The sequence below is a fragment of the Eumetopias jubatus genome, unplaced genomic scaffold, assembly GCF_037043125.1.
Source record: "Eumetopias jubatus isolate StellerSeaLion01/CBP00866 unplaced genomic scaffold, mEumJub1_p1.0 scaffold_26, whole genome shotgun sequence".
Classification (NCBI taxonomy): Eukaryota; Metazoa; Chordata; class Mammalia; order Carnivora; family Otariidae; genus Eumetopias; species Eumetopias jubatus.
Window position 1 is genome coordinate 1,574,860 of NW_028274832.1, and position 16,453 is coordinate 1,591,312.

The following is a 16,453-nucleotide window of genomic DNA, read 5'->3' on the forward strand; positions in this document are numbered from 1 at the left end:
CATCAAATGCGTAGTGGCCTGGTTTGCTGGTGAATGCTCCACAATGCACAGGACAGCTCCGTCAACAGAATTCTGAGACCCAAAATGTTAATGGTACCGCTGTTGAGAAGCTCCACGCTAAGGATTGCAATATACATAGCTAACTTTTCACTGTTCATATTTTACACTTAATGTAAGCTATGGAATCGCCTGCTTCTTACAGGATAGCCGCCATATCAGTTCACATCTTTCTACACTGAAAACTTCACCAGATGATGTGACAGCTTTTGCTTTCAATAGTCATACACGTTTTAAAGAATTTTGTGTTCTTTATTTCCAAAAATCCAAGTTTCCTGATGGTATCATTTTTCTTCGTCTTGAAACTTTCTTTAGCTTTCTTTTGTATGAGGTCAGATGGTAACATACCCTCCAAGTTTTATCTTTCATCTGAGAATGTTTTTGTTCTGCCTTCATTCCTGGAGGATCTTTTTGCTGGATATAGAATTCTGGGTTGAGCCTTTTTCCCTTTCAGCACTTAGACATGGAGTTCCTGTCCTCTGGCCTCATCTCTCTCCATGAGAAGTCCATGGGCATTTGAATTGATGGGCTTCTCCATGTAATGAGTTGTTTTCTTCTGGCTCCTTCCAAGAATTTTTCCTTCATCTTTGCTTCGAGTAGTTTGATTAGTGTGCTTTTTGTGATTTCCTTTGACTTTATCCTGTTTCAGCTTGCTGTTGTCTTTAAGTAGATTGTAGTATTGTCTGGCACTCATTTATGCTGTAGTTGTGGGCTTGGTTGGTTTTATTTGTCTTGTATAAAGTCTGTGGACTTCAGAGGGTGCGATGGGAAATTTCAGTTTCAGTGACTACCATCATGTCCCGGGGACACACAGGTCTGTGCTCTGATTTTTACAATTGAGGTGAATGCCTACCACAGGTTTGATGTAAAGTCAAATAAGATAGCATTCGTGGGCTCTGCAATCTACTTTCTGATGAATTTTTGGTTCTCAAAGTAAGCTTTTAGTTTTAAAATGTACATATGTCTGTGATTGAGGAGAGATAAAATGGGAACTTGATACAGTAGGCTGCCTGTTTTTGGAATCAGAAGAGGATTATTGAACTCTGAAAGGGATGCTGGTTGTGGAGGAAATTATTTCCTTGAATAGAAAATTCAGAAAAGGGAATAACAGAGACAGAGAGTAAGTGTAAGTGGGACATAGCATCCTTGCTGCGTATATCAAATCTGACAACAAACCAAGGGACCGTGTTCCCACCTTTCAAAAGAAGATACTTCCATAGTTCAAAAGTCACTTCCACGACTTTGATTGATGAATGTAAAGTTGGGCACATTTTACATCCAATCGATCTGTAGCAGAGTATTTAGATATGACCTGGAAGTATACATGTTTTGCTAATATTTTGGGTGATTGTTTTTATATTCCTGAATTGAACACCATGAGTGGGTGGTACTGTTGAGCTGACTGTTCACACCAGTGGCTTTGTGGAGGGCTCCCCTTCTAGCGTGGTCATGTTCGCTTCCTTGGGCAGCCTGTTCCTTTCCTTCTGACCCTGGCTAAATACATTTTTTGTAAAGGAAAGTAGCATCCCTTATTTATAATGGTTTGCCTCTGCTGTAGACAGCTTAGTTTGAAGAAAAAAGAAAAATGTGGTTAGTAGAATGTGACCAGCTCTTGTCTTAAATAATACCCTTACTGGTGACAGAAGGCTGCTTGGCCTGCCTCAGCATTCTCTCCTTACCTCTGACCAGGTACCAGCTGGAAGATGAGTCTGCCCATTTGGATGAAATGCCATTAATGATGTCTGAAGAAGGCTTCGAGAATGATGAAAGTGATTACCACACGTTACCACGAGCTAGGATCAGACAGAGAAGAAGAGGACTAGAGTGGTTTGTCTGTGGAGGATGGAAGTTCCTCTGCACCAGGTTTGTGATCTCTTGCTGCCTAATTTCCTATTCTCTCAGGTATACAGTTAAGGTATTTAGAAGCTCGGCTTCTAACATACTTATTTTTATATCAAATAAAGAAGACACTCTCAATGAAATGACATAACGGAAAGTGTTAAACATTAGTCAAAACCAAACATTGCTAATCAGAAAAGGACAGAATGCCAAGGTCACTTTCTTTTTTTAAAGATTGTATTTATTTATTGGTCAGAGGGAAACAGAGAGCACAAGCAGGGGGAGCGGCAGAGGGACAAGCAGACTCCCCGCTGAGCAAGGAGCCTGATGTGGGGCTCGATCCCAGGACCCTGGGATCATGACCTTGAGCTGAAGGCAGACGCTTAATCGACGGAACCACCCAGGCGTCCTCAAGTTCACTTTTTTCATGCGACGTTTAAATGTTTAGAAAGTGGAGAAAGATTAGTGGTTTTGTATTGATTGCATGGTAGAGTCAATTCTGGTCACTGTGTCAGCATTTGTAAACCGTGCTCTCTTCCATCTTCGGTCCTGCTCTCATCCAGAAAGGCAGGTAGGGGCCTGTAAAATGCAGTTTAATAATACTGTAACTCTGTGTATTATGGGCCTGTAAAATGCAGTTTAATAATACTGGAACTCTGTGTATTATTTGACTCAAATGCTTTGACTTGGAAGAAGATTCTTCAGTAAATTTAACCAGAAAGAAACAAAGGTAAGACCTGCTCATATTTAAACAAGTTCACTGGTGGTTGAGATAAACTTCATCAGCTGTGCTCACCCTTGACTTTAGAGGCTGGTCTGTGAAACCACACTCTGTGTCTAGGACACTTGGCCATTGACTGTCCTCCAGCCCTAGGGACGGGTAGAGCAAGATTTCAGCTGACTGATGCCAACATAACTTGAGTGGGGTATGTCGAATAAATTACTGCTTTGATAGTCTTTCTGCTCTTTAAAGTTTGTGGTCAGTGCCTTTCTTAACCATCATGAACTTAGATCCCTTTGACCATAAAAGAGATACAAGTCATTGTAGAAAGATACCTTATATATCATCCTCATTATCTCTTTAGAAGTTTGTAAAAAGATGTTTTTACAACCAATTTGATTTTGGGGTCGGCTCACATAGTGGTATTCAAACAGTGGTGTGTGGACTCCCAGGGACTCTGAGGAATCCCTCAAAGAGATCGACCACGCAGAATCGGGAAGTGAGCCTGAGCAGGATTTAGGCTTATCACCCCCTCTCAGCTTCCAATTAGTGTCTGTCTTTATCTTTCCTGTATATTGTAAGCTGTTCATATGAAGAAGCAATTTCATGGCTAAACAAGGCTTTAGAAATCACTGACTTGTGTTACTAATTTTTAATGAGTGAGACAGTTTTTTCACAAAACATTTTCTAGGTTAAATAGCCAATATTCCTGGAGTATTCTTTGGGGGTACTTAACCTTGTCTAGACTTAATTCCTTTTAACAGTTGCAGGGCTATGCAGAATTGTTTTTTCTTGTGTCCCTTGTGATGCTTTGTGCTTTTCAAGGGGTTTATCTACTTTCAAATATATAAATTCCTGTAATAGAAAATGTATGAGGTTCTGGAGGGATGTCACATTTTATTATTCCTGATATTGTTAATTTATCTCTCCCTTTTCCCTGTTAATCTTGATAGGAGGTTATCAGTTCTTTTCAAAGAGCCAAACTTCTGGTGTTGTCTTTGCTTTTGAAATTTTAAGCTTTTATCATGAAATAAATCCAGACTTGAAATAAATTCACTTTTATCTTGAAATAAATCCAAACTTATAGAAAAGTTGCAAGAATTCCTCCTATGCCCTTTGCCTAAGATCACTAATGTTTAATCTTTTGCCACATTTATTGACCATTCTCTTTATATCTCACTGTTATTTTCAGAGTGATTTCAGACGAGGTTGCTTGTTACTTCACTCCTCTTTGATCTTAGTGTTCCGTGCATGTTTCTTAGGAAGAGGCTATTTTCGTACATGGCCACCAGGCAGTTGCCACGTTCAGGAGATTTTGCTCTGACACAGCTCTGTCTCCTGCCCACAGAGCACCCTTCCTCTCTAGGCTGGCCTGGCATTTAGGTGGCCATCTCCATGAGCCATCTCCATGAATCTGGAGCCACTCTTGCCCTAACTTTGTCTTGCATTCCATTGATGTTTATGGGAACTACACAACAGGTATTTTATAGAACATTTCAGGTTTTGGTCTGTCTGAGGTCTCCTCGCCATTAGATTCAGGTTAAACATTCTCTGGGACACTGTATGAGTGACACTGTGTCCCTCTTAGGATGTCTGCTTCCTGTGTCATTGAAGTCTGGTCTGCCCTTAATTTTTTTCATACTGAGTTTAACTTGCCTTTCTTTTTCTGGCTTCGTTAGATGGATTCTCAGGTCACCAGCATTGTACTGTTTTCTTTTTTAAAAATAGATGCATTTCAGTTTTGACACATGGTATTATTATTACTATTTAGTTCAAAATATTTTGATTTACATTGCCATTTCTGCTTTAGTTGATGTTCAGTTTAGAACCATGCTGATTAATTTCCAGTCAGGAATTTTCCTGATTATCTTTTTGTAATTGACTGTTATCTTTTTTTTTTTAAAGATTTTATTTTTTATTTGAGGGAGAGAAAGTGAGAGCAAGAGAGAGAGAGCATAAGCGGTGGGAGAGGGGCAGATGGAGAGGGAGAAGCAGACTCCCTGCTGAGCTGGGAGACTGGAGACACTGGGGCTGGATCCCAGGGTCCTGAGATCATGATCTGAGTTGAAGTCAGACGCTTCATGGACTGAGCCACCCCGGTGCCATGTGATCGACTTTATCTTAATTCCACTGTGGCCCGAGAACATACTTGGGATTTTTTTCTTTCAGTCTCTGTAATGTGTTGAGACTTACTTTATGATTCATCGTATATGGGCAGTGTTAGTCAATTTTCTGTGTGTATTTGAAAAGAATTTGTCCTTTTTTGTTGACTGTGTTGCTCTGTGTTGCTTTTTTTTTAAAAAGATTTTATCCACTTATTTGATTAATTTGTTAATAGTCTTGTTTGAATCTTCTGTATTCATATTCGAAGTTTACTTATCAGTTACTGAGAAGCTTGTGTGAGTCTCAACATCTTTGAGGATGTGTCTACTGCTTTAAATTATGTCATTTTGCTTTATATATTTTAGAGTATGTTATTAGATGATGCGAGTGTAGGGTTACTAACTCACTGTTGGATTGATCTTTATCTGATAATATTTCTTCTATGTGGGCTCATAATGTCTATCTTCAATAGACATTATGAAATGATACCAGCTTTCTTTATCTTTATTTCTTTATTTTAATTCCAGTTAGTTGACATGCGGCGTTATATTAGCTTCAGGTTTCCATACGTCACCCTGTGCTTAACACAAGTGCCCTCCTTCATCCCCTTCACCTGTGTCCCTCCCCCACCCACCTCCCTCTGGTGAGCGTCAGTCTGTCCTCTGTTATTAACACTTGTTTCTTGGTTTGTCTCTCTCTTTTGCTCTCTCTCTCTCCCAGCTTTCTTTGATTAGTATTTGCATGGTATATGATTTTCATCCTTTTACTTTGTTTTATTTAAAAAAAAAAAAACTTTTCTGGCGGCGCCTGGGTGGCTCAGTTCGTTAAGCATCTGCTTTCAGCTCATGTCATGATCCCAGGGTTCTGGGATCCAGTCCCACATCAGGAGCCTGCTTCTCCCTCTACCCGTGCCCCTCTCTCCTGCTCATGCTCTCTCACTCCCCCCCTCTCTCAGTAAATAAAATCTTAAAAAACAAAACCTTTTCTTTTGAAATAATTACAGCTTTACAGGAAATTGCAAACTTAGTATAGAGGGGTCCTGCTTATCCTTCACCCAGTTTCCCCCAGTGGTTGCATCTTTCTTTTTTTTTTTTTTTTTAAAGATTTTATCCATTTGTTTGAGAGCGAAAGAGTGAGCCTGAGGTGGGGAGGGGCCGAGGGAGAGGGAGAAGCAGGCTCCCTGCTGAGCAGGGAGCCCCAGGTGCAACTGGATCACGGGACCCTGAGCCAAAGGCAGCCGCTTAACTGACTGAGCCACCCAGGCGCCCCCCAGTGGTTGCATCGAACCAGAAAGTTGATGCTGGTGTAAACTGTGTATAGTTCACTACGTTTTACTACATGTGCAGGTCTGTGTAACCACCACTGCAGTAAAGATACAGAACTGTCCCATTACCGCAGGTGTCTCCTGTCTGCTGCCTTCTATAGTCATGTTCTCTCTCCTACCCCAGGCCCTAGCCTCTGGCAACCACTAATCCGTCTCTATTTGTATAATTTTAATTTTGAGAATGTCAAATAAGTGAAACCATTCCATTTGTGATTTTTGGAGATTGGCCTACTCCAGTCAACACAGGGCCCTTGATAACCACTCACGTAGTTGTATCGATAGTTTTTCCTTTTAATTGCGGACTGGCATTCCAGGGGATGGATGAATGTTTGTTTAAGCATTCACCTACGATAGGACATTTAGGTTGTTCCAAGTTTTTGGATGTTCCAAATAAAGCTGCTATGAATCATCATGTACAGGTTTTTTTTTTTTTTGTATGGACATAAGTTTTCCTTTCTCTGGGCTAAATGCTCAGGAGTACGGTTGCTGGGTTGCATAATAAGCATATGTTTAGTTTTTTATGAAAGTGCTGAACTGTTTCCCGGAGTGGTTGTACCATTTCACATTCCCACCAGCAGTGAAGGAGAGATTCAGTATCTCCTTGTCAACCTTGTTGTCACTGTTTTTTATTTTAGCTGTTAGAATATGTGTGTACTGACAGCTCATTGTGGCCTCAGGTTGTTTGCATTTTCTAAAGGCCTAGTGAGGTTCACTGTCTTACTTGCCATAGGCATGTCGTCTTCAGTAAATGTGTCTGTAGGTCCATTCCATTTTCTTCTTGGTTTGGTTTTTTTCCTGGTGAAGTTTTAAGAGTTCTTTATATATTTCACTTGTGAGTCTTCTGTTAGGTGGGTAGTTTGCAAATATTTTCTTCCATTCTGTAGCTTGTCTTTTCATCCTCTAAGAGTTTTTCCACAGATCCAAAGTCTTTCATTTTGATGAAGTCCAACTGTTTGTTTTTTTTCTTTTGAGCACTGCGCTTTGATTGTCACGTCTAAGGACTTTTCACCCAGCCCTGTGTCTCAAAGATTTTCTTCTGTAAGTTTTATAGTTTAACATTATTTAGATCCTTTTTGAGTTAGTTTTGTACAAGGTGGGAAGTTTTGGTTTAGATTTATTTTTTGCCTATGTATATCCAAATGCTCCAGCACCATTGTTGAACTGCTTTTATGCCTGTGTCTCTGGTCAGTTGGCTGCACACGAGTGGGGCTTGTTGCCTGTATTGTCCCTTCGTCTGCCCTGCTAGTGCTACCCAGTCTGGAGAACTGTCTCGTTATCTAAGTCTTCAAATGGGGTAGGTTGATTCCTTGTATTTTATTCTTTTTCAAGGTTTTCTTAGCCCTCTAGCTATTAGGCCTTTCCATAGACATTTTAGAATAATCTAGCCCAGTCTGTAAAATCTTTTCAGGGATTTTGATAGGAATTATGTTTTACCTGTATATTAGGATGCCACCGTGGGTGCCATCCAAAGTAAGGCGACTTCTGAAGATTGATGTCAGTGTGATTGGAGTAAAGGGCTAGTGCGCCCTCCCCACCTGCCGTGGAAGACATGCAGTGATTTCAAGATGGAAGTCCTGATATGCCAACTTCATTTTATAATCACACCTCCTGAGACTGACATTGTCACACAAAATTTCATGTTAATTTTTCAGCTGAGTCTGTCACAGAGTGAAGTTCAGAGCTTCTGCCTTTTGCTGCTGGCTTGCTGTTGTAGCCCAGACTACACCTAGAAGATACAGTTCAACAACCTGCCTTCATAAGCCATTCTAGGTCTCCTGCAGTTTGGAGATTTGAGCAAAGCCAAACTGTTAATGCTGAAGTTTAAATTCACGATTCTTATTTTATGCTTAGTTTAGGCGATTTTGATACCTTTTCACCATTTTCTTAAGTATTTTGAGAAAAGTTTATTCTCTCTATCCAAACATAATGGTTTGGATGTCCAGGAAGTGGAAGTGTTTGTGCTGCTGGAGTCCTGACACTATGGCACATGGACGGACTGGAAGATAGCTTTGGCCCTATCCCCTTAAACATCAGTGTTCTTTCCCAATATTGAATGGAGCCGTAAGTCTTCATTTTATATGAATGCTACTAAAATAGTCCTCTTTAAGAGAGGAAAAGAGTGATTACCTGAGAGAGTAGATGTCCGAGGACCTTTGTCATCGGATCACTGAGCGGTGTATTGAGAATTGCAAACGACACGGCTCTCCTTTTCTCCTCATAGAAGAGCATTGATTGCTTCAGAAACTTAATGGTTTTGTCAGTGAGAGGGTCTAAACAGGGAAGATCATTTCCCTGAGGTTCTAGAAGTCATTATGCACTCATACAAGTCTCTTTCAGTGTCTTATGTCAAAGTTATTTCAGTATAACCTATTTGAAGATAACCTTTACAGATTAACATTAGATATGCTTTCGGTGTCTGGTAAATACAGAAACAATCAGTATTGGCTCTAAATATGTAGCATTAATTTAAACATTTTTTAAAAAGCATATATAACGAGTGTCTTTTGTTTCATGCAGTTGCTGTGATTGGCTGATAAATATTTGTCAAAGAAAGAGAGAACTGAAAGCTCGCACGGTGCGGCTTGGATATCCTGAAAAGTGTGAAGAAAAGCGTCCCAGAAATTCTATAAAAAATCAAAAATACAATGTATTTACCTTTATACCTGGGGTAAGACTATTACATTCTTAAGAATGGGTTTCATATCAGAGATTGCTGGCTCCTTTTGTTTTCACTGTTTTTTTTATTTTTTAATTTTTTTTCCCGTTAATCGTGTCCTGTCCAAATCAGTGACCTTTTGCTTTTGAACCATTTATGTTTCAAGTAGTTGTTAAATAATTCATGCGCACTTTTAATGGGTACATCATGAAGTTCAAGGTGAGAAAATTTATAGTTTGACTTCAGTCCTAGATAAATATATTTATATTATTGTAGAAATAATCAAGCCTAAATTAAATTAACAGAAAATAAGTCCTAAGTTTTGTTTGGAGGTGAAGTGGAATGTTAAGTTTAAAGCCTGCCAAGGAACTTCATGCTGAAAGTAAAATAATTTTTTATAGAAACGTGACTCAGTAACAAAATATCTATAAGCATTTATAGATAATATTTTCTACTTCACATTATAAATTTCAAGCCATGTTATGTTGTTATATCATTAGTTATCTTTAATTAGGTATTATGCTAGGTGTAAATAATGAAGTTTAAATATTTGATTACTTTTTTTGTTGCTAGTGGTATTTTTGGCTTAAGTTACAAAACTGAGTATGTATTTAGGATGATTGACTAATTTTTGGTTTTTGTACATTTCCTATTTTTATAGACCAATTTATTCGTCTTTCTAAAGGCAAAAGGAAGCTGGTACTGGTTATATTTCTATATCAAAGTTTCTGACACATTCTAGTTATTTGCTCTTACGCTCTTTACAAGAAAATGTCTTGGTAAAGTGAAATAAGGGCTGTTTTATTTTTCATGTTTTAATTTAAATAATCATGCTGATTTTATACTGGGCATTGATTGCCCCTCACCACCCTCCCCCATCCATCTAATAGTTGGTGAATGCTTCATATCTAATTAACTCTTTAGTAAAACACACAAAACTACTGTCTCCGTCATTAAAAGACAGCTCTTTTGTCAGGACAATAAAATGTAAGCTGTCTTTCAGGCAGATAAATATTCTCATCTTTCTTGAATGAAGTTACTGTTTTCTTTAAATTTTATTTTTTTTTTTAAAGATTTTTTTATTTATTTGAGACAGAGAGAATGAGAGAGAGAGAGCACATGAGAGGGGGGAGGGTCAGAGGGAGAAGCAGACTCCCCGCTGAGCAGGGAGCCCGATGCGGGACTCGATCCGGGGACTCCAGGATCATGACCTGAGCCGAAGGCAGTTGCCCAACCAACTGAGCCACCCAGGCGCCCTGTTTTCTTTAAATTTTAAATACTCGCAGATTGGCGAAGCATTGTACATTTTCCTAAAGGTCACAAAGTTCATTCAGTAGACAACAGAGTATTGATTACAGTGGCTTAAAGCCCACAGTGCAGCCTCACTCTGACCAGAGCAAATCCCTGCAGCCCACCAGGATGGGCTGTGTCCTGAGAGCACCTGTTGGTGTGGCTGCACCACTGTTACCGTGTGAATTCTCGTTCTTAGATTGTCTCTTAAATTAGGCTTTTCATCTAAAACGTAGTATTTTAGAAACATTTGGTAATTGCACAGTAGGAATTCTATGCCATTTTTAGCACAAATGGCAATTTTTGAATTGCTAATAGATATAATTTATGCTACCTGAGATTTTAAAGAAATCACTGAGGAGAAAGAGCTTTCTCTCCTGCTGAGATTAATTTATGAAATGACTCAAAACATCTTTAGACAGCAATTGAATATGATTATGAATAGAAACGTGTTATCATTGTAGCTGATTTTTGAGTTGCACAAACAGCTGTATGGTAATGTAGAAAACTTCATTATATAAAAACTGTGGTTCCAGACTCTTTAAAAAGTCAACAATAAGTACTTAACCCATTGCTCTGCTCTTGTTAAAATTTCCATACCCTCCAAGTTGCATATAAAATGGCATCCAAAGAGATTTTGATTTGGAAGTTGCAAGGTTGTAAGTTTAATTGCAATGATAGTGTGCCGTTTGAATTATTCTCATCTATAAACATGAAATTTGTTCCATTTTGATTTTCAATTTAAATTTAATAATTTGAGAATTTGTAAATAGAAGTGTCTTAATATACTGGCTCTTGGGTTTTCTTCCTTAAAAATAACTCTATTTGAATTAAAAAACAAAAACAAAGTTGCAGGATTTGCATTCCTAAAATTTTGTTGAAGGATACTTCTTTTGTATTTGAAAATATTATTGCAGATCAACTGCCAAGAGATTATAAAGAATATATAGGTCGCTGTCTTCCGGAGTTGGTGTGCAATTCACATACTTTTTTATGTCATTATTTCTTATACTTCGAGAGAAGTAAATAGAGGAGATTAAGACAGTTTTTGTGAAGTCAAATTGTATGTTTTGTTCGCTCAGTTATTTTATTTTTTAAAGATTTTATTTATTTATTTGAGAGAGAGAATGAGATAGAGAGAGAGCATGAGAGGGGAGAGGGTCAGAGGGAGAAGCAGACTCCCTGCTGAGCAGCGAGCCAGATGTGGGACTCGATCCCGGGACTCCAGGATCATGACCTGAGCCGAAGGCAGTTGCTTAACCAACTGAGCCACCCAGGCGCCCCTCGCTCAGTTATTTTAAAGCTACCCAGATGTTCGTGTTCAGAAACGTGGCTATTATATTTTATTTTTTACCGTTTCATAAATATAAGGTTAATAGAACTTTCCCATTGAGAGTTTCTGAGTTATCAAGATACACATTTGTGTGTATATAAATAATATATTTATTGACTTACATTGGGAAGATTTCACTATCTCATTTGCTTTGATATACATACAGAGATTTACAGAGGAGTGTGCAAAACTGGAAATTGTATACAAGAAAATAAAAACTTTTAGAGGATGCTTTTAACATAATTGGAAGTTCTAATTGTTTTTTCAGTTTATTTTAAATATAATTTAAATAAATATATATGTAATTTAGTTATTGGGAAGCCAGTGTCAGAATTACTTAATTTACTGTAACTGAGGGCATATTGTCACTGTTTGATGGAAATATAGTTAGCTATTGTGCTGATTTAATTATTTAATTGAAGTTTTAAAGGTTGTCCTTGGAGAGATTGTGTTAATTTTTTCTTTTCCTTTTTAGGTTTTATATGAACAATTCAAGTTTTTCTTGAATCTCTATCCTGCTCACAGTTTGTGCCAGCATTGAAAATAGGCTATCTCTACACCTACTGGGCTTCTCTGGTAAAAGAAAAGATTTTTGAAATTAAGTTAAATTATTAATATTTAGTATTTGGTTTTCAGAGTGGAGATGGTTGAGAGATAAATCGATCAGGTTTTCAGAAGCATGATACTGCTGCTGTGCACCATTGGACTTCACTTACAGGGTTTTCCAGAGCTCTGCCACTGACCGACTTCGCAGCCTCGCCAGGGGTGTTGGGCCCGTGCGCTGCCTGTGCGTCTTGGCTCAAAGGCCACTGGGCGCCTTTGCTGGCGGGCATGGGGGGTGGTCTCCTTGGGGCATCCTGTACGTGCCCTGTGATACCAGGTCTGTCTCTCCAGCCCGGCTCCCCCATGCCGATGGCGCTGTTGGGAACGATGGGGTGGGGTCTCCTCAGTGACTCTCTTGGCATCCTGATAGATGGGCACTTCTTCCCTTTTGGCTGAAGTAGCTCAGTCAGTAGTCCAGACAGTTTCTGGTTGGCAGCTCAGTGTGGGGAAGTTTTTGGAAGGCAGATGACACTTAACATCAAATATTTCAACTTCAGACATAATGCTGTTTTAATGGTTTGATGCTGTTTGCCAATAATTTTCATTAATTTTCAGCTTATACAGACAAAATGTGTGCCTTCTTTCTTCCTCTCACCTGGAAAAACGTACTGCTTCCTTTTGGCCCCCCAGAGAGGGTCTTCTCAGATGCACCGGGGAGGACTGGCAGAGGGGGCCGAAATCTCCCTGACGGGGTCCCTTCAACTAGCCCCTCCTGCTCCCATCCACACAGACTTTCGAGTAGCATGGATTTGAGCGGTGAAAGTCACTGCATTGTCCTACAAATACAAAATCACCGAATGAATGAATACATGTCCACTCTTTAAATTAGCAAGGTTGGAGGACAGTGGGGTTGTTTAAATAGGGTGGTCAAGGAAGGCCCCTCTGAGGGGCGGCACTCAAATGCTCTCCAGATGGCAGAGTGGCTGGGCCGTGTGCAGAACAGGGAAAAGAGATGTGCAGGCCAAGGGGCCGGGTGCTGGGGTGCTGCTGGAGCACAGGGACGCGGTGGCTGTGCTGGAAGGCAGGTCAGTGAGGGCTCCCATCTCCTCCTGAGCGGGAGAGGGAGCTGTCTGTGTCTGTGGGTGTCACACAGCACACAAAGGACACTGAGGCTCGGACCCCACTTGTCACAGGACAGCACAGCTGGTTCAGGCCGGACAGCTCTGGAGAGAGGACAGAGACTGTTGGCTTTGTTCCTCGCACCTTTCTTCCCCCGCAGGCAACTTCTGTTCTGCGTCTGAAATTCAGTTGTTACATCTCCTAATAATTTTACTACTTATGTTTGTGTCACTAAAATAATAGTATTGTTTGCATGCTTTAAAAAATCTATATAAAGATTATCTTACTGTCCGTTTCCTGTTGTATCACGCTTTTTTGGCTTATCATTTATTTCTAAAATGGATCCATGATGACACATTCACTTTTCACTTCTCTGAAGTACTCCATTGAATGAACATGTCCATCTTTCCAGAAAAAGAGACTTTGAGGTTTCTTCTCATTTTTCACAGTTACAGACTTTGCTATAATGGTCACTGTGATTGTATGTTGTTCCCTGTGCACGTGAGCCGGAGACCCCTTAGGCTGTGTGCATCCTGGAAGTCTGAGTGACAGACTGCTCCTTACTTTTCCCAGTTTCCAATAAAAGCAGTAGAGCATGACAGAAATTTTAGAGCATAGAGAAAATACTGGCTCATCCTAAAAACACAACTATACTTACGATTTCAGTGTGTTTATTTCTGGCCACTTTTTCTATCCCCGGCTTCACGAGGTTGCCCTGAACCTCTTCAGTTTCACTCCCATCTTGGGTTGAAATTCACTTTAGCAGTGATAGTCTCAGAATTTAAGATCTTCTTAAAAATCTAAGGTAAAGTGTGTTCATTTCTGTTTTGCTTTTGCATCTTTCCTATTAACTGTGATTTCAGTAGCTTTTAACCAAAGAAAATGTTAGTTTTAGATGGATTCCTGATGAGGAATTCATGCACAGAATTGACTGTGTCGGCCAGAGCTGGAGTGAGAGCGTGCGTGTGAGCGTCAGTGCCTGTCCTTCTTGTGCTTCCGTGTGATGTTTACGTCCTCTGACTCGATTGTCAGCTAGAGGCGTTGGAAGTACTTAGTCCTTCTCTTGTTGGCGTGTGAGAATTAACGACTGCATTTACAGAAGTGCCTAGGTCAGCCCCTGCTGCGGTGTTCAGGGAAGGGACATTGTTACTCTGCTGCACTTGTGTGTCAGGGGCCCCAAAGAAAGATGAAAAGCCCATTTTTCCCATTTGCGTAACGCTTAATGTTGCCTGGTGACATGCCTGGCCAGGTTCTCATGTCCCTGCTCTCATACCGCACCATTAGACCTCAGAAGTGGTCTGCTTTACGAAACCATGTCCTGTTGTTCTTTGGTTGGGTAGCAGCCACGATCGATGCCTTTCATCAGATAACCGATACTGAAGATTTGTTAGTATCTATGCTTGCACTGCTATATACATCTTAACCTCTGATTTAGCAAAACTCTTAAAAGGGTGATGTGTCCATTAGATTCACCTTTGAATCCAAGAGGCAGGCTGAGGTATATTGGTTCGTTGATCCAAAGTCACCTCAGAAAAAAATTTTTTTAAACTGCAAATTCAGATATTATATACAGAAGATCTTTTTTATTAATCTAGGCAAACTTAAAGAACCTTTAAACTAAATCTACATCTAAAATGTGTAAATGTATACACACACACATAATATATATATTTTTTATTTTTTTTTTAATTTTTTTTAAAGATTATTTGAGAGAGAGAATGAGAGAGAGAGAGAGAGAGAGAGAGCACATGAGAGGAGGGAGGGTCAGAGGGAGAAGCAGACTCCCTGCTGAGCAGGGAGCCTGATGCGGGACTCGATGCCGGGACTCCAGGATCATGACCTGAGCGGAAGGCAGTCGCTTAACCAACTGAGCCACCCAGGCGCCCTATATATATATTTTTTTTAAATAAAGGAGGTGTGCTTCAGCGGGATTCCTTCCTAGCTCCCGATTCCTTGCTCTTTCTTGACCACTGTGTTTGGCCCTGTCCTGTGTCGAGGGCCTGCACTAGCATGTGGTCCTTACACACACACTCAGTGTTTGACGTCTTTTCTCTGCCTGCTTTCTCAGGTTCTGTAAGTACCTGTAAGGTTGCCCAGAGGAAGGAATTAGTTAGCATTTCCAGATTCCTCCTTGCCAGAAGCCTGCCAGGGAAGCATAAAACCATCATACAGCCGGCAGTTATAAAATCTTACGTCTCACGTCCACTAGTTTTAAACAGGGCACTTCACATTTGTTCTGCTCTCCACCTCGAGGGTATTTCTGAAGACAGTGATGGTTTAATAATCTTTCTATATCAAGCACTCTGGGCAATGTTATTTACTAGCTTCAGCTCTGATCTAATTTCTGTTACATTTGCCATAGAACAGGAGAGCAAACTGAAAATAAGTGATTTTACTGCATTCTTGTGTCAGAATGAAGATTACCTTTTGCATCATTCAGTTTCCACAGCAGCTCTTTGAGGAAAAGCTAGTGTAATCATAGTAAGAAAACGGATTGTAATGCTTCTATCAGTTAATCGGGTAGAATAGATCTAGCCATGCAAGCGGTTCTTAGATAAAGGAGGTCTGGATCGTTAACACGGCATCTTCCACATAAGCTGTGTTCGTGGTATTTTGTTAATGGAAAGCCAGATAGACTGCGTAGGTGATCAGTCAGTCTGCGAGGACTCTGATTTTCGGTCCTTCCTTCTGTCCACTCTTTCTTCTGAGTGTCTCTGCATGTTGGAGGTGTGGATGGAGTATAGAAAGGAGAAACCAAATCATACCTAGACTTATACCTCCTGCTGTCCAGAGACAAACATGCTTAACATAAGCTGCACATTTAGTGTGACCTTTGCAAAGGTACGTGTGCTGCTTGTGTCTGAGTTTCCCTGTCTTAAGTAGAGCTGAGCGTTTCTGTGGCATTTAAAAGGTAGCTTATTTAAAATACATAGAAAAGTTTCTGGTGTGGTTAAACTGATATTCTATCAATAGAATTATATAATTATATAATTTAATATTTAATACATGATATATCAGTAGAATTTTTTCTCTTTTTATAAAAATACCTCTTGTTTTGGCACTTACTCCACATGGCCCCTGGGCCATCCGGAGAAGTAGGAAGAAGGAATTCTACTTTGTGGTACAAGATTTAGTCCCGGCCCATGAACCGGCTGTGTGACACATTCCTGTCAGGCATTGTGACTGACAGACTGATGCCACAAATACTGTGGTTTTGCTGTGAAATACCGTCACCCTCTTGGGTTTGCTTTTGGCTCTTCTAGGTGGCATTACTGTAGCTTCCATCTTTGACCTGCTTGGTGCTGAGGTCACGGGAAGGTCCAGGTACTCCTGTGGGGCCACTTGTCCACATCTTCCATAGGCCACCGGTCTGTTCTGATCCAGTTACGACCCAGTAGATCTAAACCCTAAAGGTGGAGGCCCATGTGTGGTAGACTCCAGTTGTTAAGAAGGAAATGGTGGCATGGC

The 16,453-nt window shown here is 40.1% G+C and overlaps 1 protein-coding gene across 19 annotated transcripts in view; it reads left to right on the plus strand.

Moving 5' to 3' along the window:
* The window catches only part of LOC148162037 (putative phospholipid-transporting ATPase IIB), a 191,447-nt gene that overhangs the window by 19,156 nt on the left and 155,838 nt on the right, over positions 1 to 16,453 (plus strand). For 17 of the 19 annotated variants that reach the window (XM_088020400.1, XM_088020391.1, XM_088020390.1 and 14 more), the window contains exons 2-5: positions 1,747 to 1,920; positions 7,234 to 7,338; positions 8,562 to 8,712; positions 11,799 to 11,899. In XM_088020400.1, the coding sequence (XP_087876526.1) occupies positions 1,747 to 1,920; positions 7,234 to 7,338; positions 8,562 to 8,712; positions 11,799 to 11,864 (496 nt within the window). In that variant the 3' untranslated portion in view covers positions 11,865 to 11,899. The remainder of the gene's footprint in view (positions 1 to 1,746; positions 1,921 to 7,233; positions 7,339 to 8,561; positions 8,713 to 11,798; positions 11,900 to 16,453) is intronic. The other 2 variants (XM_088020401.1, XM_088020402.1) reach the window with 2 other exon arrangements.